General features: G+C 41.5%; 3 protein-coding genes across 25 annotated transcripts in view; 2 read left to right on the forward strand and 1 right to left on the reverse strand.

Annotated features, from left to right (window-relative positions):
• pde4a (phosphodiesterase 4A, cAMP-specific) overlaps window positions 1-4,158 on the forward strand; it is a 77,319-nt gene extending 73,161 nt beyond the window's left edge. For all 3 annotated transcript variants that reach the window (XM_064988196.1, XM_064988193.1, XM_064988195.1), the window contains one exon: window positions 88-4,158. In XM_064988196.1, coding sequence (XP_064844268.1) covers window positions 88-618 — 531 coding nt within the window. In that variant the 3' untranslated portion in view covers window positions 619-4,158. The remainder of the gene's footprint in view (window positions 1-87) is intronic.
• A 1,503-nt stretch (window positions 4,159-5,661) lies between these two features.
• On the forward strand, window positions 5,662-14,495 carry LOC135555611 (glucosidase 2 subunit beta-like). Of its 4 annotated transcripts, none has more exons than XR_010457888.1 (18): window positions 5,662-5,733; window positions 6,131-6,281; window positions 6,491-6,607; window positions 6,731-6,826; window positions 6,917-6,974; window positions 7,112-7,229; window positions 7,443-7,572; window positions 7,892-7,976; window positions 8,075-8,153; window positions 11,116-11,199; window positions 11,372-11,539; window positions 11,644-11,734; window positions 11,941-12,010; window positions 12,215-12,304; window positions 12,442-12,516; window positions 12,637-12,736; window positions 12,970-13,785; window positions 13,969-14,495. XR_010457888.1 is itself a non-coding variant. In XM_064988199.1 (18 exons), the coding sequence occupies exons 2-17, from the start codon at window positions 6,182-6,184 to the stop codon at window positions 13,114-13,116; spliced, it is 1,608 nt and encodes a 535-aa protein (XP_064844271.1). In that variant the 5' UTR covers window positions 5,662-5,733; window positions 6,131-6,181; the 3' UTR covers window positions 13,117-13,132; window positions 13,686-14,495. The 4 variants fall into 4 exon arrangements, 3 of the variants coding, with proteins under 3 accessions (XP_064844271.1, XP_064844270.1, XP_064844269.1); XM_064988199.1 differs by having other exon boundaries at window positions 12,970-13,132; window positions 13,686-14,495; XM_064988198.1 differs by having other exon boundaries at window positions 12,970-13,132.
• LOC135555612 (ELAV-like protein 3) overlaps window positions 14,398-25,561 on the reverse strand; it is a 19,747-nt gene continuing 8,583 nt past the window's right edge. For 3 of the 18 annotated variants that reach the window (XM_064988202.1, XM_064988206.1, XM_064988207.1), the window contains exons 4-8: window positions 23,227-23,380; window positions 21,371-21,596; window positions 21,164-21,217; window positions 20,725-20,763; window positions 14,398-19,865 (exon numbers count right to left, since the gene is read on the reverse strand). In XM_064988202.1, coding sequence (XP_064844274.1) covers window positions 19,517-19,865; window positions 20,725-20,763; window positions 21,164-21,217; window positions 21,371-21,596; window positions 23,227-23,380 — 822 coding nt within the window. In that variant the 3' untranslated portion in view covers window positions 14,398-19,516. Of the gene's footprint in view, window positions 19,866-20,724; window positions 20,764-21,163; window positions 21,218-21,370; window positions 21,600-23,226; window positions 23,381-25,561 lie in introns of all 18 variants that reach the window. The other 15 variants (XM_064988200.1, XM_064988201.1, XM_064988204.1 and 12 more) reach the window with 9 other exon arrangements.

A 25,561-nucleotide genomic window follows, 5' to 3' on the forward strand; every position in this document is an offset into this window, starting at 1 on the left:
CACAAATTCCTTAGCTGTGTATAATGTGCTTGTTATTAGTGTGAAGTTCTTTGGTGTGTTTGATTCTCCTGGTGTTGTGTGCTGTAGGTGGGCTTCATCGACTACATCGTGCACCCTCTGTGGGAGACGTGGGGGGACCTGGTGCACCCTGACGCCCAGGACATCCTTGACACTCTGGAGGACAACAGGGACTGGTACCAGAGCACCATCCCCCAGAGCCCCATCTCCCCACCCCCAATCCCCCTCGGCCCAGACAAGAGGCTCAACGCCTGCATCGACAAGTTCCAGTTCAAGCTCACCTTGGATGACGACACGGAGGGAGGACAGGAGGAGGAAGAAGAGGAGGAGGAGGGGAAAACCACCCCCAATCACATGGTGCTGGACTGCAGTCAGGGAGAGGAGGAAGACAAGAAAGAAGAGTGGGAAGGAGAGGACGTGGTAAAGGATGAAAGGGAAGGAGACATCATCGAGGAGGAAGGGGAATTAGGGATGGAGGAGGAGGAGGAGAAGAGGGGAGTTCTTCAGCGAGCTCAGTCAGGGGTGGAGATACACTCTGACACAAGCCCCGTGGAGGACGAGGAGGAGGAAGACTCCTCCTCACCAGCTGATGACACATGAGTTCCGCTCCTCTCTCCCTGGCAACACCCCACATGCATACACAACGCCCCTGTTGTCCATCCTTTATTTCCGATGGCCAAAATCCAATATCAAATAAGACTACATAGACAATTGACCTTTAAATCTATTTTTCAAAAAGGGAACACAAATAATATTGCTTAAAGAAAAGCTATTTACACAGCAACTGTAGATTTGGAGCTGGAGGTGTTTCTTCCAGCTGATGCTTGAGGAACTGCTATGAGGACAAAGAGGAACATAGAGAAGCATTAATAATGGGCCATTGAAGACAGTGTAGCACTGGAACTGAAACACACACACATAAACATGCACAAACTCACCTCCACACACAAACACACCTCACTCACACACTTTGATTCATGGAAAAAAAAACTCTGAAGTCTACATACGAGAATGTGTGTGTTTGTGTGTTTGCGCGTGCCTATGTGTGCGTGTGTGTTTAGAGGAATCTGATTGGTAACGAATCTCTTTGGAAAAAGCCATCTCTATATGGAGTATTAACTAGCGTCAGTCAGTATTACTAGTTCATGTTTGTTAGAATTCAACAAGAACTCTGTTTTTTTCTGGGTGACTTATTTTCCATTTCTGTCGGAAAGAAAACTACAGATATCTGTCTATAGAGGAGGAGTGGAGCGAGAAAAGAAGTTTATTAAGTTTAATAAAGAAAGGAAGATGCTGTGATGAGAGGACCTGAGGGTCCCGACTCCATTTTCCCTTTATGAAGAAGTGCTACCGGTATAAGATGGCTGTGTGCCTTTCTGGAAACACCAGCTCCTGAAACATGGAGCTGTTGTGAAGCAGTGCATCGTGGGACAGGAGTGTCGGCTTTTGTCTTCATTTTAGATTGTCTCTTGTTCAAATATCTATTGTAACTGTTAATGATTTTGTGTGTCTGTGTGTGTGTGTGTGTGTGGTGTGTGTGTGTGTGTGTGTGTGTGTGTGTGTGTGTGTGTGTGTGTGTGTGTGTGTGTGTGTGTGTGTGTGTGTGTGTGTGTGTGTGTGTGTGTGTGTGTGTGTGTGTGTGTGTGTGTGTGTGTGTGTGTGTGTGTCACATGCTCAGTATGTTTCTGTGGTGACAGGTTTTCAGCTGTAAGTCTTCCTTTGTTGCTTTTCAAGTTGATGAGACGTTTCAGAACTTGTAGATAAGGAGCGGTCACTACCACTACACCACCACACCTGCTGCTCGTGGACTCTCCAGTTTTTACATATGAAAATTATTTTTATTTTTTACTTTCTGAGGATAAGCCATGTGATACTTCACAGTATATGTTCTGCCTGTTTTCTATTTTTTATTGTTTTTGCTAAATATGTTTGAAGGATTAGGATAATATCATCAGCAGCACAAATTCACATTCTGTCTCTTACCCAGTCACACGGTATTTATTCACCAGTCTCTTCTCACTCACTGCACCAGTTGTCACCAAAGCAACAGATTGGAAACTGATGAGGAGAGATGCTTTGACGGGGCAGAGTGAGAGGATTTTGTCAGGGTGATTTTAGGATTGGAGGGAATCGAAAGAACGAGCTTGGCCAGAAAGGAGGCTGTTCAGACAGTCACACACAGCCATTCTTGTTATGTTTTAAGCTTTTCTGCCTTAATGTCAAATGCAGCTGCAACTATGTAGATTTATAAGATAAATTCTAAATACCCTAGTATATTTATACCATGTCTGTATGCCTCTATATGTGAGTGTCTGTGTGTCTATACACAATGTACCCAGCAACATTTTTATGAGAGAGAGAGAGAGAGAGAGAGAGAGAGAGAGAGAGAGAGAGAGAGAGAGAGAGAGAGAGAGAGAGAGAGAGAGAGAGAGAGAGAGAGAGAGAGAGAGAGAGAGAGAGAGAGAGAGAGAGAGAGAGAGAGAGACAAGCACACAGCTTGAATAGGTCTCAGTTTGACTTGGAGTTGTTCACAGGGTAAAAAACAACAACATAAGTATAGCTGGTTTCTGCTGGTCGGTAACGTAGCTCGTCTAAAGAACAGCCTGTGCCTGATGGAACAGAGGCCTGAGATCCATCCAGTCCAGCTCTGATTGGCTGGAGCAGCATTGCGGTGTCACTGCACATGCCTTTAATTGTTGGAACGGGAATCCAACATTACTGTCTCAGTACCTGGAATAGGAGATTCCCATGAAGCTTCCCTCTGTCTTTGAAGATATACGGCTTTGTTTATCTGGCTTTTTGTTTTTTTTCATGAGCTATAAAAACAAATAAATATTTAATTGCCATTTTAACACAATACTGTAGCGTTCATTTCTTATTAAGAAATTATTCATTTGATGAATTGCTGCCATTCTTTTTAAATATTGAACAGAAAACCATGGAAAATACCACAAGTTTGTGTACAGTTTTTATTTTTGTATCATTCTGGTGGATGGATGGTCAAGAAACAAAACTATAATGACATATTGATAATATAACTATTAGCATTATCACAGCTTGTTTTGTATATTTTGTAATGTTTGATTGTAAATTAGAAATTGATTCAGGTCATTATCATTGATAATTAACCATGTTTTAGTTACAAGAAAATAACTAAATTAGTAAATCACTACTGGCCACCATCATGCTTTCCTTCTCTTTTTCTGTCCTCATCTTTCCTCTGTCTTTCTCTTTTGTGCTATCATTTTTCTCACACACAGAAGTGTGTAAATTTCATTATTAGATTAATTAGATGGATTGGATGAATCAGGATTAGATTAATCATCAGAAAAATGAAAATATTTTGTACCAGAACTTTATTTCAAGGGAGGTTGTAGGGTAGACAGTGTGGTTAAAGTAATATGTGGGTACAGAATGTGTTTGTTGGAAGATTTGGAAGTTATGTCTCTCACTAGTACCGTTGGACCTGGTTTAAACCTTATTTTTTTCTATTGTGCTATTCCATGTTTGCCCATTCCATATTGCTCAAGTCATAATCAATGAAAACTATTCATTATCAATATGTCATGTAGGAGTGGTTGTGAGTAATTGACAGATGTGTATGGGTGAAGCGAGAGGTAAAAAACAAGAAGGTTCTGAGAGAAACTTTGTGTAGCTATTTTGAAATTAGCTCCACCTCCACTTCTTGGTCAGTTTTGTCATATTAGACTCCCTCCAAGAACAATTATCTGGGCTTTAATCCATGTGTTACTTGTTCACAAGTTAGGAAAATTATATAAATGGAAAAAACACCATGAAATGATTGTAATATTTGTAAATTATATTGCTGTAATGTGTAAAATGTGTCCAAGTTATTTTTTATTATATTATTTTTATGAAAGGTTTTCTTCTGAGAGAACTGAGGTGTTATTTTGTGAATAAAATGCATTTAATAAGCAAACAGCTATATAATACAATTATATATCAGTATATTTTTATTTTATTTCACTGTTCGGTACTGTAAAGTGTGTTAAAATTACAAATAAAGGAACATTTTTTTATAATATAAGCAAAGAGAAATAGCCTATTGGCTTGTATTTGTTGTCTGTGTAGGCTACTGTGTGTGCTTAATAATTGTATCAGAGATGATAAAAAAGGAGTAGACGAAAAGGTCAAGGTCTTCAATAGTCTGGTTTATTGTGGTTTAAAAAGTGAATGTGAATACTGTGCTTCCACACCATATTTTTATTTTGAGAGAATCAATGTATGAGTAGGCCTACATGTTTATCAAAGACGATCGAAGCGATTAGTAAGAATGGGCTACAGAGACTTCCATTGCACACCATGAGGATTCTCAATACATCAGTGGTGGAAAAAGTACCGTATTATCATACTTGAGTAAAAGTAAAGATACCTTAATAGAAAATGACTCAAGTAAAAGTGAAAGTCACTCAGTAAAAAAGTACTATGGTAGTATTTGGTTTTAAATATACTTAAGTATCAAAAGTTAAAGTATACATAATTTCAAATTCCTTATATTAAGCAAACCAGACGGTACTATTTTCTTGTTTTTTATATTTACGGACAGCCAGGTGCTATCTCCAATACTCAGAGATAATACTCAGAGATAATACTCAGAGATAATTTATAAATTAATATGTATATGTATGTTTAGTGAGTCCACCAGATCAGAGGGATCTTTTCTTGATAAATGCATTTATTGGACCATTTTCCTGTTCTACTAAGCATTCAAAATGTAGCGAGTACTTTTGGGTGTCAGGGAAAATGTATGGAGTAAAAAGTACATTATTCTTTTTAAGGATGTAGTGAAATAAAAGTTGTCAAAAATACAAATAGTAAAGTACAGAATCTGCCAAAAACTACTTAAGTAGTACTTAAAAGTATTTTTACTTAACCTCTACGGGATCGGTGTCTGTCTCGCCCCCCCATGCGGGATGGTTGATCTAACATAGGCTAATGCGATTAGCATGAGATCGTGAGAAAATGAAAAAATCCCAGGACATAGACATATCTGATATGGCAGAAAGCTTAAATTCTTGTTAATCTAACTGCACTGTCCAATTTACAGTAGCTATTAAAGAAGACCATGTTATTGTTTGAGGAGAGTGCACAATTATGAACTTGAAAATGTATTAATAAACCCAATTAGGCACATTTTGGCAGTCTTGATAGAACATTTTGAACAGATATGCAATGGTTCATTGAATCAGTCTAAAGCTTTGCACATACACTGCTGCCATCTAGTGGCCAACATCTAAATGGCACCTGGGCTGGAATAATACACTATGACCTTTCTCTTGCATTTCAAAGAAGAAATGATCTAATGTGTTTTAATCACCTACATTCATTTCACATTTCCACAAACGTCAAGTGTTTCCTTTCAAATGGTATCAAGAACATGCATATCCTTGCTTCAGGTCTTGAGCTCCAGGCAGTTAGATTTGGGTATGTCATTTGAGGCTCAAACTGAAAAAAAAGTACTTTATACCACTAAGTATTTTGACAGAGACACGTCTGCAACCTCAAATCCACATAACATGGCCAAACGAGGTTCTCCACCCTCTCTGACATGGCTGCTTCCAACTCATTACCCATCATGCACCACGCCACAAGTATTCTCCAATCACAAGTCGGATTCGAGAGCCGGTCCAATCAGAGGAAAACATTATAGTGCATGAGCGCACGAGACGTTTCCTGAAGCATTGCGGAAGAGAGGTAATGGATGATTAGTCATATTTTTACTTCGAAAATTACGATTGTATAACTGTTTTTAGCATTTTATTGTGAACATGGTACTTTATTGCATATACAGCATTCATAAATATTGTTCAAAAGGAAGTTTTTACCGCGTTAAATCAAGACCGGTGATAGCTAGCTGCTACTACTAACGTTAGTTAATCAGTTAACTTAATAACGTTACTTAGCGAAGTTAACGTTACCTATCTTTACATGTATTGAAATATGACTTAATGATTCTGAAAATGTCGTTCTAACACATTGTATCTGAGGTTTCATATGGGGCCGACTGTTTCAATGTTGTGAATGATGGTGTCTGAGGACTTGCTGTATTGGGTTCAAGTACATTGTCTAATGCCTTGAGTTGTGTTTGCAGTAAGCGCCGCGAATTCTTGAAAGTGTAGCTGGGCACCGTTGATACTGCATCATGTCTTGTGCGCTTCTACTGTTGTTGATGAGCTTGGCTTTGGCGATGGGCACTGGCGCAGCGGTGGAGATCCAGCGTCCACGCGGAGTACCACTATCAAGTGAGTTGGCATCTGATTCTAACCCGAATTCAGACAAATAACGTTATGGTTCTCATCACAGCCAGTGAGGTAGGCCTAGTCTATTGCAGTCTGTTATTTTAGCTTTCAGAATCCCATTGTGAGCATGGATTTTAACCTGGCAGGTGTGCATTGGCTCTCAGATTTGCTCTTATGTACCCAACCCTTACCTGTCCCCACGATCCCGACAGAGCGACAGTTCTATGAGGAGAACAAGCCCTTTACCTGTTTGGATGGCTCCAGCACCATCCCCTTTGACCGGGTCAACGATGACTACTGCGACTGCAGGGATGGCTCGGATGAACCAGGTGCAGTATCGCTCACTTCTCATCAATAAAGCCAGACTGAACCCACTATCAACCCACACTTCTGTGCACAGTTATCACTAAGGTCTTGACTATAATGAATGTCTTTGCATTTTTCTTCTACAGGTACTGCTGCCTGCCCCAACGGCAGCTTCCACTGCACCAACGCTGGCTTCAGACCCACCTTCATCCCTTCCTCCCGGATCAACGACGGCATCTGTGGTAAGAATGTCGCCACAGTATCTTTCCATGGATCAGTTGTCCCGTTCTCTCAATTTTTTGTTGTGCTGATGAAGTGTGTTCTCTCCTCAGACTGCTGTGACACGACAGACGAGTACAACAGTGGTGCCACTTGTCAAAACACCTGCAGGTGAGCCGTAGTAAAACGTACAGCATTCTGCAAACACTTAATATTGACTACAACACTAACATTGGCCTTTGTGTTGCTGAATGATTCTTCCAGTATGTGTGTTTGAAGACTGATTGTGTTGGCTGTGTGACCCCTAGGGAGATGGGACGCAAGGAGAGGGAGAGTCTGCAGATAATGGCTGAGATCACCAAAGAAGGCTTTCTGCTCAAACAACAACTGATACATGAAGCTAAAAGGGGACAGGAGGACAAACAGGTGAGACTAATCAACCAAAGGGTGTGAAAAGGTTAGTAGTTGTATTTGGGGTTGATTTGGCAGCAGAAATGGCTAGGGCCTATACAGAGACCATTTCTTATGTAGAGGGATTGGTATGTATTCTTGCCTTTTGAATGAGTTCATGAAATGACAAGACTTTGTATGTTTCAAATGTTTTTTGTTGTAAATACTTCTATCCATGTGTTTGTGCAGGGCAAGTTGACTGAGCTGCAGGGTAGTAAGAAGGGTCTGGAGGAGAAGGTGGAGGCTCTGAGGACTGTGAAAGAAACAGCGGAGGATCCAGAGAAAGAGGCTAAAGAGCGCCACCTGAAGGCTTGGGAGGGTAAGTACACTGGTATTACACTAGAAACCATTATCTCTCTGCTTTTAACCTATGCACAATTCTCTCAATGTATTTGTTTTCTTCACAAAAAAAGGTTGTTTTGTGCTGTTTGGTAAAAGTATATTCATATAGTTAGGGTGTAGTTAAAAAAAAAAAAATATTGTTAAATGTTGTGAAATGCCCAGTGCAAATCGACTCTCCAGTCAGATATATTTTTCAATGTCTTTGTAGTTAACTTAATGATTTGGAAGTCAATTACCAAAGCCCTGTTGAAGATTTCTCTTTCTAAGTTGTATGTGTTTGATTTTGTCTGTTTCAGAACAAAAAGAACTCATCCGTATGGAGAAGGACAAAACTAGAATGGCTGAGGCTTTTCTGGAGCTGGATGATGACGCAGATGGCTAGTGAGTGTGTGTAGTGTGTAACTGGCAGAGTTGGAGATATTCAGAGATTTCAGTGTGATTCAGTGAGTGACTAATACTGGTGTTTTTGTTATTCCGAGTGTTTCTGTGGCTGAGCTGCAGTCCCATCTTGAGCTGGATCCAGACTCCGATGGCTCTCTGTCAGAAACAGAGACTCAGGTAAGATGTCTGTCATCTTCCTCCCCAAGTCACGAGAATCATTTCTATCACACTGGTAAATTACAGGGATGCAAACTAGTCTCCTTTTGGCGAAATCTGCCATTTTGAACCCAAAAAAGGTAATCTACGTGATTCGTGTAGATCCAATGAGAACTTTGGATGGGGCTGGGTGGATTTGGATGACTACTGGCTGTATGCGAACAAGTGATTCGCGTTTGGAGAAATACTGTCTGTATCCAAGGTTCAGCCAATCATTCACATAACAAAATGCAGCACTCTACTGAAGAGAGAAAAGATAACTTGCTAGTTACAGCTTCAGCGCTCGCTCTGGAAAGTGAATGGAAAGGCAGTTGGCCAGTTAACTTACAGCAGCATGTCCCCTGAACGATATCGAAAAGGTATGAGAGAAGCCTGACCACGGAGATGGGGGTGAGAAGATGAAGCGTACTTCATGAGCTGTAACTGAAAAACAACTGGCATTTGGAATGTTTGAGGTGAGGGAGAAGTGTTTGCGTTAAGGATCTTGCTAGCTGGATCAAATGACCCGTTAGCTAGCCAGAGAAATGTTGAGCTACATTAGCCAACTTAACTGATCAAATAATTGAGTTTATGGTGTGAAAATTAGATGTCTAATAAAGTCCAACAGCTAATGTTACCTAGCTAAGGTTAGTAACCTAACCAATTCGTTATAGTATTAACTGGTAATGTTACCTAGCTAAGATTAGTAACCTAATCAATTCGCTATAGTATTAACTGGTAATGTTATACTACTCCTTGCCGTTCCTCAAGTTATAACGCATTAGTTGTTTACTGGACCATGGCCATCTGTGTGAAATGGTTAATTTTCAGAATGAGCGAATTAGGTGAAAATGAGGCGTTGCTTGTTAAACAGTTAAGTGGAGCTGGACCTGGCTTAATCTGAATGTCACTACAGAGGTGAAAGGAACACCGCACACTTTCCCTCTTTCTCACTTTTTCAATACAGTGGATGAAAGGGGTATGCCAGGTGTACTCTCTGCCTGAAAGAGATCAATTATGCCAACAAAGGGTATCATGCTGTGTTGGCACATTGTAGAACAGATGTCCACAGGCATAAAGTGTACAATGTAGTAATGTGCAGTGTAGCCCAAAGATATTGCTTTTGTTGTGTGTAACTTGACAGTAACACGTGTGAGTGAGGGGGGATTTCATGTTTTACCCAGTGAACATTATTTGCACACATGTAGCCTTGTGCACTTGATCAATGTCTACTATAGTGGCCACTATAATAGAGCAAAAATACTGTAGAAGGCCTGTTTGTTTCATTCTATTTCTACTTTAAGATTGTTTCTCAAGTGCAATATTTACAGTTGAAGTCGAAGTTTACATGCACCTTAGCCAAATACATTTAAACTCAGTTTTTCAGAAGTCCTGACATTTAATCCCAGTAAGAATTCCCTGTCTTAGGTCAGTTAGGATCACCACTTTATTTTAAGAATGTGAAATGTCAGAATAATAGTAGAGAATTATATATTTCAGCTTTTCTTTCATCACATTCCCAGTGGGTCAAAAGTTTACATACACTCAATTAGTATTTGTTAGCATTGCCTTTAAATTGTTTAACTTGGGTCAAACGTTTCGGGTAGCTTCCCACAATAAGTTAGGTGAATTTTGGCCCATCCCTCCTGACAGCTGGTGTAACTGAGTCAGGTGTGTAGGCCTCCTCGCTCGCACACGCTTTTTCAGTTCTGCCCACAAATTTTCTATAGGATTGAGGTCAGGACTTTGATGACCACTCCAATACCTTGACTTTGTTGTCCTTAAGTCATTTTGCCATAACTTTGGAATTATGTTTCGTCATTGTCCATTTGGAAGACCCAAGCTTTAACTTCCTGACTGATGTCTTGAGATGTTGCTTCAATATATCCCTCTAATTTTCCTATCTCATGATGCCATCTATTTTGTGAAGTGCACCAGTCCCTCCTGCAGCAAAGCACCCCCACAACATGATGCTGCCACCCCCGTGCTTCACGGTTGGGATGTTGTTCAGCTTGCAAGCCTCTCCCTTTTTTTCTTATAAACATAATGATGGTCATTATGGCCAAACAGTTCTATTTTTGTTTCATCAGACCAGAGGACATTTTCCCCATGTGCAGTTGCAAACCGTCGTCTGGCTTTCTTTATGGCAGTTTTGGAGCAGTGGCTTCTTCCTTGCTGAGCGGCCTTTCAGGTTATGTCGATATAGGACTCGTTTTATTGTGGATACAGATACTATTGTACGTGTTTCATTTAGCATCTTCACAAGGTCCTTTGCTGTTGTTCTGGGATTGATTTGCACTCTTTGCACCAAAATACGTTCATCTCTAGGAGACAGAACGCATCTCCTTCCTGCGTGGTCCCATGGTGTTTGTACAGGATAACGTGTTACCATAAGGCGTTTGGAAATTGCTCCCAAAGATGAACCAAACTTGTGGAGGTCTACAATTTTTTTTTTCTGAGGTCCTGATTTTGACTTTCACATGATGTCAAGCAAAGAGGTACTGAGTTTGAAGGTAGGCCTTGAAATACATCCACAAGTACACCTTCAATTGACACAAATTATGTCAATTAGCCTATTGGAAGCTTCTAAAGCCATGACATCAATTTCTGGAATTTTCCAAGCTGCACAGTCAAGTTAGTGTATGAACTTCTGACCCACTGGAATTGTGATACAGTGAAATAATCTGTCTGTAGAAGTCAAATTGATCTTGCTTACTCAAAGCATTTGCATTTACTTGTTTTGAGTTGCCCAGAAAATACATCAAGATCATTTGTCTGGTATCAAGATATTCTGACTTGTATCGAGCCTTTGTAGGTTAGAATGAGCACATGATCTGCCAGTGCAGTTAGTTACGTCTTATTAAGATTTTTTTATTTATTTTACATTTATTATTTCAAGATAGAAGTCTTACTGTTTTTCTAATTTCCTAATCAATTCCTACAGGGATTGCTGGGAGGAGCAGGCAAAGTGGATACGTCAACATTTGAAACTGTGTGGAGCGGCATCAAAGACAAGTACCTGTCAGAGGTCAGTACTTATGTTATGAAGACTTCTTATGTTATACAGTCATTTCCATATCCTAGTTGAATGTTCAATGGTCTATCCTGTAGCCTCAGATTGGGTGTCTAGGCTGGGTTTCTGTCAAGCACTTTGTGAGAAATGGGCTATATAAGTGAGTGATTTGGTGTGGGTGTCTTAGGGCCTGTCGGACCCCCCTGCCCCAGTGGAGACCCCCCAGGAGGAGGAGTCCAGGGACTTTGTCTCTGACCATGACACTGACCAATACCCTGAGGATTACGCTGGAGAGGAGGAAGATGTGGAGGATGATGAGGAAGATGATGATCACGAGGAGGAGGCGGAAGAGAAGGTAGTTGGAAATCCTCACATTGGAGGGGAAGGGCCTGAGCAAGGCTAGTATTGGAGGACTTGGGTGGTCAGTTGTCCCAGTAACATAACGTGTTTAATTATCAGGTCCCTCCCACCGTGCAGACCCCAGAGAAAAGAGAGGACGATGAGTTGTCCATGCCACCGTACGACACAGAGACCCAGAGCCTTATTGATGGTGCATACATTCATCTGTTTTACAATCTGGGCTTAGTCCCACATTACCTTAAACCGGGACACAATTTGTTTGTCTCAATATACAAAGTATGGGGTTCAGAATTTTAAGTGTAAATATCTGAATTGTGATTTTTTTCTGTGCTGTGGAATTGTATGTCTCATTGGTCTGTCCTTTTGAGGTTGTCCTTTGTTTTCTTTGTTCCTCAGCTGCCCAGAAAGCCAGGGATGATTTTGATGAAGCTGAGAGGGCTCTCCGGGAAGTGGATGATCAAATGAAGTGAGTTTGCAACCACAATGCTTAATCTCTGCTGGCTTTGTCAACCACTATGTTAGTCCTTGCAACACAAAAACATCTCATGATGACGCTCGACAGGCATACAAGTGCAGCTTGTATTATTAGGTTTGAAAAACGCAAATGAATGTACCCTGTGTCTGCAAGTCAATCATTAATCTGTGGTCCTGAATTTATTTGGATCTGCAGGAACCTTGAGAAGGAGATTGGCTTTGACTTTGGGCCAAGTGCAGAATTTGCATACCTCTACAGCCAGTGCTACGAATTATCCACAAGCGAGTACGTATACTTCATCTGTCTTTGTAAATACCCATAGTGTGTCTGCCTTCGTGAGAGAAATAATCTGTTTATATGAATGTGACACTGAGTCTCCCAAAGATTAAATCTAAGACTCTGCCCCTCTTCTTTTTCATCAGGTACATCTACAGGCTGTGTCCATTCAATAGGGTCTCCCAGAAACCTAAGTTTGGGGGATCAGAGACCAACCTTGGGTAAGAGAATCTCCTCACTTCATTTTACTGGAGCCTTTAACTGTTCAAATGACTGGTCCTTCTAAAATTGTTAGGAATGTTAGTGGTCATGCTTTCTGTCTCGGTCTCTCCCTGTTGTAGCTTGTGGGGACAATGGGCTGGTCCTGAAGAGAATTTCTACTCTGTGATGAAGTATGACCATGGGCAGGGGTGCTGGCAGGGCCCCAACAGGTCCACCACAGTAAGTCTATATTCTCCAGTCCACTTCCCTCCCAGTCCAAAGTTGTACCTTTATGACACTCTATGCTGAGCATATGAAGTGGATTTAAGTAAAATCACTTTTCATGCGGTGCTGGGTGTGGGAACGTGCATGATAACTCACAATCTGTGCATGCTAAGTGTACAGTTCCCTACTCTTGAGGTACTGCTGACCCACGGCATGTCCTGTTAATGTTGTTTCTCTGTGTGGGTCAGGTGAAGCTGACGTGTGGGAAGGAGACGGTGGTGACGTCCACATCAGAGCCCAGTCGCTGTGAGTACCTCATGGAGTTCACCTCCCCCGCCGTGTGCCAGGAGCCAGCCAGTCTGGATGAAGTACTGCACGGACACACAGAGCTGTAGTGCTCCCCACCAACAGGTAGCTAGCTACAAGCCAGGCCCATTGGACTTATAGAGCAGTGGAGTACTTTATAATTACATGTGGATATCAACTTTTTATAAGTACTCAACATCTTAGGGCTAGCACGGTAATTGTTTAATCATGTACCCTATAATTATGGCCAACAACCCCTGGGGGGAGAAGTTACCTTCATAATTGTTTTAATATATTCATATTTTTAACATGTTGTCTTTCAATCATCACTCTACTCTGCATGTCTGATTTGAGCTTGGCTCTCACTAGCTAACTTAATCATTATATCAACTGTTGGCTCCAGCCCACATAGTTGTATTTGTGCAGGATCTTCAAAAAGATCTGACATATATGGCATTCAAGTCCACCTAGTAGGACGAGCCAATCTAGATAATACTTACGTCCCTCATCGGGTCGAGTAGCTTAATTAAAACAGTGCAAATAAGTGTCGGTCGTCATTGTTAAATAAGAATTTGTCTTTTTTTGACTTGTCTAGTTAATTTATTTTGCATTTTAAATGTAACCTTTAAGTGCTAACTAGCTAGCAACTGTACACAAGGCAAGGAGGCACAAGCAAGCGGGAAAATGAGAAGACATTGAAACAGATGTTAACAGGACAGAGGAAGACATGCATTGTGCAACGAGCCAGTCTTTTCTTGGTAGGACATCCTTGCACATGTATTTGATCATTTTTACATAAAGGGGCAAGTTGGCAATTTTACAATGGCGAAAGCAAACAATTTATGAGAAGGCACTGTGCTACGTTTCCAATCGATCAGAACTTTTGTTTCTGAGGATTTCTTATCAATTCTGCTTGAAAATAACAGTAATTTCTCTCTCAGGTTTCTTTATGGACTACATGCTAGCCTCCAACCCTTCTCTGCAACAACCAGCTGCTGCACTCTGGCTTCACAAACTGGACGATTCAAAATGGTTGCTTGTTCTTTACTCCTACTTGTTTGTTTTCTTTAACTTGTTTGTCTAGGGTTAGTGTTTCAATTAGATTTAAAAAAGTTGTCATTCCATTTTTTTTTTTTTTTTTTTTTTAATGAATTTGAGTATGCTGAATTGTTTTCTCCAATGGTCTACTTTGCCAATCAATGAGTTGTACTGTATCTAAGCAGGATAGTCAGTATATTAACTGTGCTCCATTGGCTCCAATACTACAGTAGATTATGCCAATGATGTGCATTATGACGATGGTGGGCAGTTTGTCTTATGCGCATCAATGGTTTTGCATTTTTACCCTCTGGAAATGACCACACTCAATGTCATCTTGTAAAAACAACATGGGTCATTCAGATATGTAACCTTTATTTTTTTTCTGGCATGTAAAGTACAAATAATTAAACAATTCCATGAAAAAGTCTTCAAGCGTCTTCATCTGAAATCCCGTAATAAATATCCTAAACTGAAAGGTTTATTTTCTTTGTTACATTTTTGTCATTGTTCATTTGGTCATGTTTGGAAGTATGAGATTTTGATATCTTCCTACTGACATTGATACATTGATGCCAGTAGATCTGTTTTGATCATTTTCTCCTTTTGATTTGTTCTACCATTCCAGGAAAATGTTGTAAGAAGAACGTCACTAAGTTACTCTGTGTCCCCTCTTCTAAATAAATAGACACAAAATACAGTTGGTCGAGAAACAGAAGAACCACTGACCCCCTTTCCTATACGAGTAACCCCCTCAACGATGCTTTCCTCCTGGCTGCTGTTGGAACTACTGTACATAACTCAGATGTCATGTTGTAGTTCTGTACTATAGGCCTAACTACAGTAGTTCTGTTCACCAGCAGTAGAAGGGAAAGCATGCTGAGTGCACATGGAGCCTCAGGCACTGCCTAAGGTCCAGGCTCCGCCCCGGCGCCAACAATAGGCCACATCCCAGGCCCAGCCCATGTCCTGACTGACACTCCCCAGGGTTCTCAGTGGCTGGAAAAACAAGACTGTGATTAGATTAAATAATCAAAAGGTTTTCATTTAACAAGACAAACAGAACACAGGCAGTAAAGGCATAACATCTAGCACACAGCATGTATGTTTATACACTTCAATTAGTTAAATATAGCAGTGCATTCTTTGACTATGGAGAACATTTCCAAATCGTACTTCTAAAGCTGTTTTTTAAATCTATTTGTTCCCTTTTTAAGAAAAATGTAACCACAATTTTGGCAAACTTAAAATCTTTTAAACTTGCAAATATAATGAAATAAACCATAAATATACACAAAACATACTTTATACGAGGCAATAATAAATAGTTTTTAAGTTAACAATAAGTTAAAACTACAAGCTTAAAGTCGCCCAAATAATACAAGTTTGTTGGCGCTATCTTGAATTTTTTGTTTAAATTATTTATGTCGCAACAAAAGCTACCACAGACTTTTACAAACACAATTGAACACATTTTGATTGAAATAAAATTCTAACTAAGTCTAAAATCTGCAAACACTAACTGCAACTAATTAAATAATGGAATGAAAAAAGAAATTACCCAATCAAAGCAACCAAATAAAATATTGGACCCATGTGTCCTATATGGTAACGTCAACAACACAAATACGATAAGTTAACATGTGAGTCTTGATATGTAAAAGAAAATCAATCAATTACAGGAAAAATTATATTCTAAAATCGACGTGGGCTAAAACTGATGATATATTAGACAGTTTCCCTTTCAAGGTCTTTTCAATTAAATTGCTCTTTTTATTCACCCAATAATAATGTGGTTAGTTTTAGCTTGCATGTTCAGAGCACTAATCCGGGGCTGGGATTGTGGACATTTTCAGAGCTCTCCATCGGTGCTTGTTTGATTCTCTTTAATGAATCGGTGAATTAACACTTTGATTTCTTTACATTTGATCCTTCCGCCTTTTCCGCAAACCATTTCAGTGTGATGTTTAATTTCTTTTTCTTTTAAAAAATATATATATCTTTTTGTTCTCAGTCAATATAAAAACAAAGCACATTGCACTTACTGTTCCATAGGAAAGTTTTTTTGTCTTTTTAGATGATTATTTGTTGCTCAAGCGGTGCAGTACATTTGTCTCCTGCCATTGTCCTTGGCTCTCTACCATACTTAGGTGTGGGAAGAGAAGAGGGTCTCTGTATTGGCTGTGTAAGATGGGACAGTTTGTTGTTGCTCTAGTCTAGGGTGTGGCCTATGGCCTGTTGTTGGTCTAGGGTGTGGGGGAACTGGGCTGGGACTCTACCCCATATCACCAGTGGGACTACTTCAACTGCAGCTCAACAACTTGGCCTATTTGCTGTTCTGTTCCCAAGATTCACATCTGGTCTCTTAAAGTGATGCTGTATCAGTCCTACTGTGCTACCTTCTCTTGAGTATGGCACAACTAATTGAATGGGGAAGGGAGGTGTGGAGTTAGATTATGACAGGGTGTTAATGCATGACATTTCATGTTTGTTTTGGTTGGCACACCACCAATATACTACTGGGGCACAGTAAGAAATGAAATGGTCAGAGTTAGAGGCTGAGGATGTAACAGTGGAAGAGCATAGGGTTAAACTGAAACAATGCTGTCATACTCTGATGTATTGGATTCCTATTATGAGCGGATGGTGTGAGGATTACAGTATTGAGGTTCAAGAGACACTTGTGTGGAACTGTCGTTATTTTTGCTGAAAGGTGAATTCTCTGTATACATTGTTGTATGTTTGTGGTAAGCACCTGTGCAAATGGGCTAAATTATATTTACTCAACAGATATGTTAACCAAAAGATATTAGTTCATTCTGATATAATTTGATATGAACAACAGATATTTCTGCAAGCGCTATGGGGATTTAAAATGATATGGGATCTTCATGCAATAAATGATAATGGTTTATAGAATAATTATCAGGGGAGAAGTTAGTAATTACTATAGACTGAATTATTTCTTATTGACACTCATATTCCAAATTCTTTGGCTAAATCTTCATTCAAATATACCTAATCATCTTTGCATTGAGAATCTACTTCAAGCCTTTCTGTTTCGAACCAGCCCAAGATGTCTGTGAGGACAAATCATTGGGCCTGACTGACTGTCTTTACTGCAGCCTGATTTAAGTGTCTCCTGTGAAAGCGATAACACTTCACTGTACAATCATTGAAGCACACTAACTGTACACAACTTCAGAGAAAGTGATATGTGTTTGTCTAGTTTACACTCAAAGATGGCAGTATTAGTAATACAGATTTGTCTCTGGAACATTTGATTCCTAATCAGTGAATTGGTTTGTGCTGATGTGTATTTGTTCTATTCCGATGTCTTTGTTTATGTTCTTTTTCTTTTGCTATTTCAAGTTTGTTTATAGGTTGTGGTTGAAAAAGTAAGGTTGTGTGAGATAAAACTTTCCTCCTCGCCCCCTTCCCTCGACCCCCACCTATACACGGCCTGCACACGCTCCTCCCAAAGATCAAAGGGCTTAAAATACAGCCATGCGGTGTCCCAGTCTTTCAGAGTTTTAAGAATCTGTAAAAATTCAGCACAAGGTCTTGTTCTTTTGTATGTATAAAAATAGATGTATCTCTAAAGTAATCCTTTCAAAGAGATGGTTGTCCTCTTTGGCTAACACAGCGTTATTTAGAAAAGCAAAAATGTCTTGAACACACTTGACCTTATTTAATCTATTATATGCAGATGTCTTTATATTGTAATCAGATCTCTCCCCATGAAGCGTCTTTCTAACAGACTAACCAACCAAGACTATTTTGTCGTTACATTTTCATCAAGGGGTGTCATAAATTATTTCCATGGGTTTGTTGATTTTTTTTTTTAAATTCCAGCTAGGTGATAGTGCCGATCAGATGTTGCAAATCAACAAAAATAACTTTTTGAGTTTCCAATGTGAGATAAACAAACTTGTCACTGTTGGTTTCTGCAGGCTTGGTTTCTTGTATTTTGACAGGACAGGCAGGGTTACAATGAGAGTGAATAGAAACTGATTCTCATGAGCTTCTATAAAGTGTCATATACGGGATCTGAATGAAACTGAGGAGTGTTTAGTAAACTGAGGAATAGGCAAGAAGCTGTCTCACCCTCTAGGACTCAGTGAGGAGATATCACTGCTCAGAGTCATGATGGAATCTCAACCTAAGTCAAAACTACCATCCTCTCCATCTGATCTGTGCGTAATGTTGATGTTGAGTCTACCTAGCCAGGCCAATAATTTCCACTGAATTGTAAAAACCTTCTCATTCCCTTGGAGGGGTGTTATATCTGGTTGGGTGTTTTGGTAAAGTGGCTCTGTGATTTGGCTCTGTGATTTGCTCTAAACTCACAGTCCCTAGTCTCTCAGAGAATTGTACATGAACACTGTCTCCATGGGAACACTAGCTGGGACAATGTTCTACGTTGTTTCACACAGACAGCTCTGCTTGTGGTGGAATCCATCCATTCTACTCTGAATAGAAGAACCAGAGTGAAAAATACAGGGAGATTCTTCGATGTCAGTGATGTTCAGTATTCTAGTGTTGTTTCCCCCCTAACAGGGCTGATGTGTGACTGTGTTGTGTTGTGTAGCGAGGGTGTAATTCTGGTGGCCTTCAGGCTGCTTGTCTTTGTGACCAGTAGCTGTTCAGTTTGATAACCTAAATCATATTGGATCTGTCCTTAATAGGGTAGAGCAACTGCCCTAAAGCTAGTCACAGCCTGCCTAATGTTGAGCCAGGAACAGTAGTAAAAGTTTCTAGAAAATGCTTACATACTCGGCTATTATAACCACCTTAAATATTGAATATATAGTTATATTTTAATATACGTATATAAGAGAACACTGTTTTTAATGAATTTTCTTTGATCTAAAAAAAATCACTGATTCAAAATGCCCAAGTGTAAAAAAAAAAAAAGTGACTACACTCTCTCCAGCAAGATAATGGGATAGTTCATGGGGTAAGAGTTTGGGGTTTAAATTGCACATATTTGTAGTTCATTTTCGATTTTTGATAATTTTGTTTCAGCAGTTTTTGTCATTATTTGCCTGAATTCAATCAAAGCACTCAGCACACATTCTCTGTCACATTCGTTAGACTGTCTCCCTCATCGAGGCCTCTTACCCCCATCCCCAGAGACCAACTACCCAACGCACCCCTACTAATTCAATCCAGGCAAACGTAGGGAAAGACTAGCATTGTGTAAAGAGAAAAGAAAAACTCTACTAGTGTATTTGTTTGAAACTCAGACTTTGTGTTTGTTTGTATGTGTAAATATGTCTAATAGTGTGTGTATGTCTGATAGTGTGTGCATGTGTGTGTATGGGTGAGTGTGCATCAGAGAGAGGAGAGACTCAGTCCAGGCCCATGTAGAGTGATAGTAACAGGGAGCTCAGTGGCACTCCCTGCTGGCTGAAGGAGCTGGCGTCAGCTAGCAGCTCTCTCTCTCTCTCAGGCCTTGTGTTGCTTGCTAGTCTTGAAGGAGACCTGCAGCACGCGGTCTCCCAAGCGGTAGCCGTTGAGACTAGCAATGGCCATGGCTGCCTCATCGTAGTTGGTCATGGTGACGAAGCCGAAGCCCTTACATTTGTTGGTGGTGAAGTCACGGATGACCTTGACGTTTGTGACGGCGCCGAAGGGCCCGAACAGCTGCCACAGGACGCTTTCGTCAGCCTCTGGCGACAGGTTGTAGACGAAGATGCACCAGCCGGCTCCGGTGGGCCCGGTCAGGTTGACTCCCGCCAGGCTGGTCATGCTGTCGATGGTGATGGGGGAGAACCTAGGAAGAAGAGAGGGAGAACTACATTGGGTGTCATTCTGAAGTTCCACACAGCAATCATCTCTCTATATACTGGCCATGTTTCTAGCTATGATATGTGCTGAAGGCTTGGTAGTCGGAGGGGCATGGAGTCTGTCTGGTGACCCAATCGATCTCCATTCTCACTTTTACTGCAGTGAGTAGATAGATAAATATATGTGTGGGCAGGGCACCACAGTGGTTCCAGACTACCTGCTTTCACACAAAACAGCACACTGTGCTTCTATGACACACAAACACCCACACTCTGCATATTTTAGTCAAAGTCTCTGCTGACCAAAGCCTCTGCAAAAATTAGACACAGAAATCCCAATGTTTAACGGAAATCACAATATTGAACAAAACACAGAAACCTAGAGAGGGATGAAAGCAAATTCGAATCAAATCATAGGAAAATTGGAGCAAAAAGAAGAAGACGCAAACGCAATCTGGTATGTCCATGCTGGCGGAATAAAGGGGACATTAAAGCAAAACCGAAACTGATAATGTTAGTTCTTAAAGAAATACACACACATCAGTTCCATTACGTAATCAAACCAAAAGAAAGAACCAAAAGATTATAAACAAAGCCATGCCAGAATACCCTGCTGTTAGACAACCCTAGACACTGCTTAGCATATTTAGATTTGTTATACTGTCTGGCCTGGTTGTTACATAACTTCTCAGTTTAATGGGCAGTGTGAATAGGGAATTAGGGAATATTTTCATAATCTGTCATTTCAAGGTGAAGGCAGCAGGTGGTATTCCAGTCACTTTGTTTGAGGTTTGTTCTTAGGCATGGATGTTTTTTTTTAAATATTTTTTTAACTTTTTTTTTACAAAGTACACCTTTGGCATTTACCTCTTGACTCCGTAGCTGGCGTTTAGTAAATTGTCGAGTCTGCAACGCAAGAGGGAGAAATGAAGGGGGTGGAGACGTTAGTGGTGAGGACTGAGAGGAGGAAGGCCTTTTAACATGTAGCTTCTGCTCCTCTGCCAGCTGGCCTCCAGAGGGCGCCCTTCCCCTTCATTGTACTGCAGAGGAGCCGTCTGTCTATCCCAACAGCAACCCATCACAGAGCGCACGGCCGAGCCTTTGCGAACCACAACAACGCACTATGCAAATCAGTTTGTTAATGTGCAGATAAGTGTGTGTGTGTGTGTTGGAGATCTGCATTGTCTGATTCATTTAAATGTAATTTATTCATCTTGTTTAGTAGATACTATGTTATTTGACTGGTTTGGGGCACTTTGCTTTGTTTTCATTTGATTTGTGCTTTGATACATTGGGGGTCTCTTACATTGGTTTTGTGCTGTTATTTGGATCTGGTCCCTTTCCAAATGGAGGGATGAGGCTGCAGTTTAAAAGAAAGTCAAGAAAAAAGAGGGAGAGAAAGAGAGGAAGATAGGATGAGCGAGCGCCGTAGTGCTCGTTCCAGCAGGGCAGGTGTGTCGGGTCAGATGACAGACAGGTCAGAGCGGAGATTGGGTGGTGGTGGGGGCAGTACCTGAAGCGCTGAGTCTGATGGTGCAGAGGGCCAGTGTAGCGACGTGCAGCGGTCTGGTACAGCTGGGTGAGCAGGGCCTGGCCCGTCTTCTGGCTGGGGTTGTTGGCGAACTTCACCGTGATGGGTTCGGCTGCGCCCAGGGGCTTCTGGCCGTTCAGGCCCTTGATGGCCTCTTCTGCCTCGTTCCGCTTGTCAAACCGGATGAAGCCCACTCCTCGCGATATACCTGCTCCGGGGTCAGAAAGCAAGCTAATGTTAGCACCTGAGGGTGAGGAGGGGTGAGTCATGACTTTGACTTGGTCCAATGAGATGGGAAAGGTTAGAGTAGGGTTACAGTTGGTTAGGGGGAGGTAAGTTAGAGTAGGTAAGGATAAGTCCTTGGTAGGTCAGGGGTACGTTTATAGAAGAGTTAGGGTAGGTCAGGGGTACGTTTAAAGTAGAGTTAGGGTACGTCAGGGGTACGTTAGAGTAGAGTTAGGGTAGGTCAGGGGTACATTAGAGTAGAGTTAGGGTACGTCAGGGGTACGTTAGAGTAGAGTTAGGGTACGTCAGGGGTACGTTTAGAAGTAGAGTTTAAAGTAGAGTTAGGGTACGTCAGGGGTACGTTAGAGTAGAGTTAGGGTAGGTCAGGGGTACATTAGAGTAGAGTTAGGGTACGTCAGGGGTACGTTTAGAGTAGAGTTAAGGTAGGTCAGGGGTACTTTAGAGTAGAGTTAGGGTAGGTCAGGGGTACGTTTAAAGTAGAGTTAGGGTACGTCAGGGGTACTTTAGAGTAGAGTTAGGGTAGGTCAGGGGTACTTTAGAGTAGAGTTAGGGTAGGTCAGGGGTACATTTAGAGAAGAGTTAGGGTAGGTCAGGGGTACATTAGAGTAGAGTTAGGGTAGGTCAGGGGTACGTTTAGAGTAGAGTTAGGGTTAGGGTAGCTAGAGTAGAGTTAGGGTAGGTCAGGGGTACGTTAGAGTAGAGTTAGGGTACGTCAGGGGTACGTTAGAGTAGAGTTTGGGTAAGTCAGGGGTACGTTAGAGTAGAGTTAGGGTAGGTCAGGGGTACGTTAGAGTAGAGTTAGGGTACGTCAGGGGTACGTTAGAATAGAGTTAGGGTAGGTCAGGGGTACGTTAGAGAAGAGTTAGGGTACGTCAGGGGTACGTTTAGAGTAGAGTTAGGGTAGGTCAGGGGTACGTTAGAGTAGAGTTAGGGTACGTCAGGGGTACGTCAGAGTAGAGTTAGGGTAGGTCAGGGGTATGTTAAAGTAGAGTTTGGGTACGTCAGGGGTACGTTAGAGTAGAGTTAGGGTAGGTCAGGGGTACGTTAGAGTAGAGTTAGGGTACGTCAGGGGTACGTTAGGATAGAGTTAGGGTAGGTCAGGGGTACGTTAGATAGAGTTAGGGTAGGTCAGGGGTACGTTAGAGTAGAGTTAGGGTAGGTCAGGGGTACGTTTAGAGTAGAGTTAGGGTAGGTCAGGGGTACGTTTAGAGTAGAGTTAGGGTAGGTCAGGGGTACGTTTAGAGTAGAGTTAGGGTAGGTCAGGGGTACGTTAGAGTAGAGTTAGGGTACGTCAGGGGTACGTCAGAGTAGAGTTAGGGTAGGTCAGGGGTACGTTTAGAGTAGAGTTAGGGTAGGTCAGGGGTATGTTAGAGTAGAGTTAGGGTAGGTCAGGGGTATGTTAGAGTAGAGTTAGAGTAGGTCAGGGGTACGTCAGAGTAGAGTTAGGGTAGGAGAGGGGTATGTTAGAGTAGAGTTAGGGTAGGTCAGGGGTATGTTAGAGTAGAGTTAGAGTAGGTCAGGGGTACGTTAGAATAGGCTAATGGAAGGTTAGAGTAGGGGTCAGTTGTGCCAGAAGTGAGTTAAGGCTGTACCTGTAACCTGGTCCACCAGGATGCGGGAGGTGATGATGCGTCCGTACTGGGAGAACAGCTGCTCCATGTCCTTCTGGGTCATGGTCTTAGGCAGTCCGCTCACATACAGGTTGGCATCACGGATAGATGCTGAGCTGGGACGGGCGTACGATACCTACAGCACATCAAAGAAACACACATTTCAACACTGATATCAAATCAAAGGTTTCCCATATCTTTACTGTACATAAAACCATATAGTCATTTTTTTATTTACCCAGGTAAGTTGACTGAGAGCACATTCTCATTTACAGCAACAACCTGGGGGAATAGTTGCAGGATGAATGATCAAAATATAAGATGGGAATTTAGCCAGGATACCAGGGTTAACACCCCTAGAATAAGTGCCATGGGATCTTTTAGTGACCACAGAGAGGCAGGACACCTGTTTAACATCCCATCCGAAAGACGGAACCCTACACAGGGCAATATCCCTAATCACTGCCCTGGGACATTGGAATATTTTTTTTGTATCAGAGGAAAGAGTGCATCCTACTTGACCTCCAACACCACTTCCAGCAGCACCTGGTCTCCCATCCAGGGAACAACCAATACCAACCCAGCTTAGCTTCAGAAGCAAGCCAGAGTGGTGTTGCAGGGTGGTATGCTGCTAGCTCTGTAGCATGCATGAATATTAATTGTACTCATCTTTTTTGTCAATGTGTGTGACTGTTTTTTGGAACGCTTTGTGACTGATTGTGTCCACCGTTGTGCAAAGTTAACATTAGTATTCTATGGTGAGACTATAGTGTGACTTAGATTGATTATGAAAATGTCTACACATTCATGCGTTGGCGTGTATGAAAGCCAGTGAGAGAGTATGATAGATAGTGAGAGTCAGTGCATTGTTGTGAGTTGTCTGTCTGTTTGTTTCGGATGGAGGGAGAGGGAGCGAGTGTTGCCAGAGATAGGCTGATCTCCCCTCCCTCTCCTGCCTCTTTCCTTTGTTTCCAGCCTCGAGGGAGAACAGCTCCACTGGCAACCAGCAAACAATATAAATAGATCACAAGACAGCATCCCCGACTGTCAACTCACTAAAACTTTCACTCCTTATTATATAAACACATACTCACATATACAAGTACAGTATAACTTGAATGAATGTGTTTGGGACATTTCTACTGAGAGTGAACATTTAGAGTATTACCATGCCTTGCACAACACATAACCAATGGGTGTATTTGACCCATTGAGTTTAGAGAATAAAGTTGTCCTCATTCTAAATGGTGCAGTGAGTGTGCAGGACTTCAGTATTGTGTAGAGTGTGTGTGGACAGGGTGTGTGATGCAGTGATTGGGGGTGCTAGAGAATGGGAGGGGGCTACCCTAGGAGGAGGCTACCCTATAATTAACCCTCTCCCTGTCTCTCCTACAGTACAGATGGTGCCTGCAGCCCATATGGCCCCTAATCCTGCCATTGGCATTCTACTCCCCAAGCTTCTCCCTACCCTTTACTCCTCCTACCCCTCCCGCCATCTTACAATGCTTTGGTGGAAATATGACATTTGCTTGGTCATTGTTTTATGACTGTATAATATTAATTGATTTTCAAAATAGCCCTACTGATAATATCAACATTTATTTATTTTAACAATTGCAATAACAACATTAACAACAACATTAATAACAACCACAAAATGTATACATTTTCTGTAATTTATACAGGCCCAATAATTTTGGTATTATATTGCTAACTGTAGTAATAATATCATTATTGCCTCCTAAATACAATATATGTGTATTTGTACACTAATGTAACTAAAACATATTGTAGAAATAACGATTAACAATATGATTGCCACCTGTCTGTATAACTCCAACAACCCAACCCAGCTCCTGATGCTGTTGACTCTCTCTGTCCCAGTCTTTCAGAAGTCTGATTTGAACTAAACCTGCACTTTATCCCAGTCTATGATCTACTTTGATCAGGTGGGAGGAGGGGGGGCGGAGGGACGGATAGAGTGGTGTTTAATCTGCCCCCCCATCCATATTGGGGACAAAGAAGCCCCCTAATTAGGCCAGATTGGAGGCAGATGGGGTAGCCTGAACTGACCCCCGTGCCCCACAGTGAGACTCCCTGATTACATTTCCATCACAATCACCTCTGCATGCTGCTAGCCTCTTGCTTTCTGACATCCACTCTCCCTCTCTCCACTCTCCCTCTCTCCACTCTCTACTCTCTCCACTCTCACTCTCTCATTTCTTGTTCTGCTCACTTCCTTTGTTCCTGCGACCCCTCCTGTTTTTTCCTCCTTCCCCTCTTGTCACGTCTGCCTCTCTCTGCCTCTCTCTACCTC

Source organism: Oncorhynchus masou, chromosome 15 (assembly GCF_036934945.1).
Source record: "Oncorhynchus masou masou isolate Uvic2021 chromosome 15, UVic_Omas_1.1, whole genome shotgun sequence".
NCBI classification, from domain to species: Eukaryota; Metazoa; Chordata; class Actinopteri; order Salmoniformes; family Salmonidae; genus Oncorhynchus; species Oncorhynchus masou.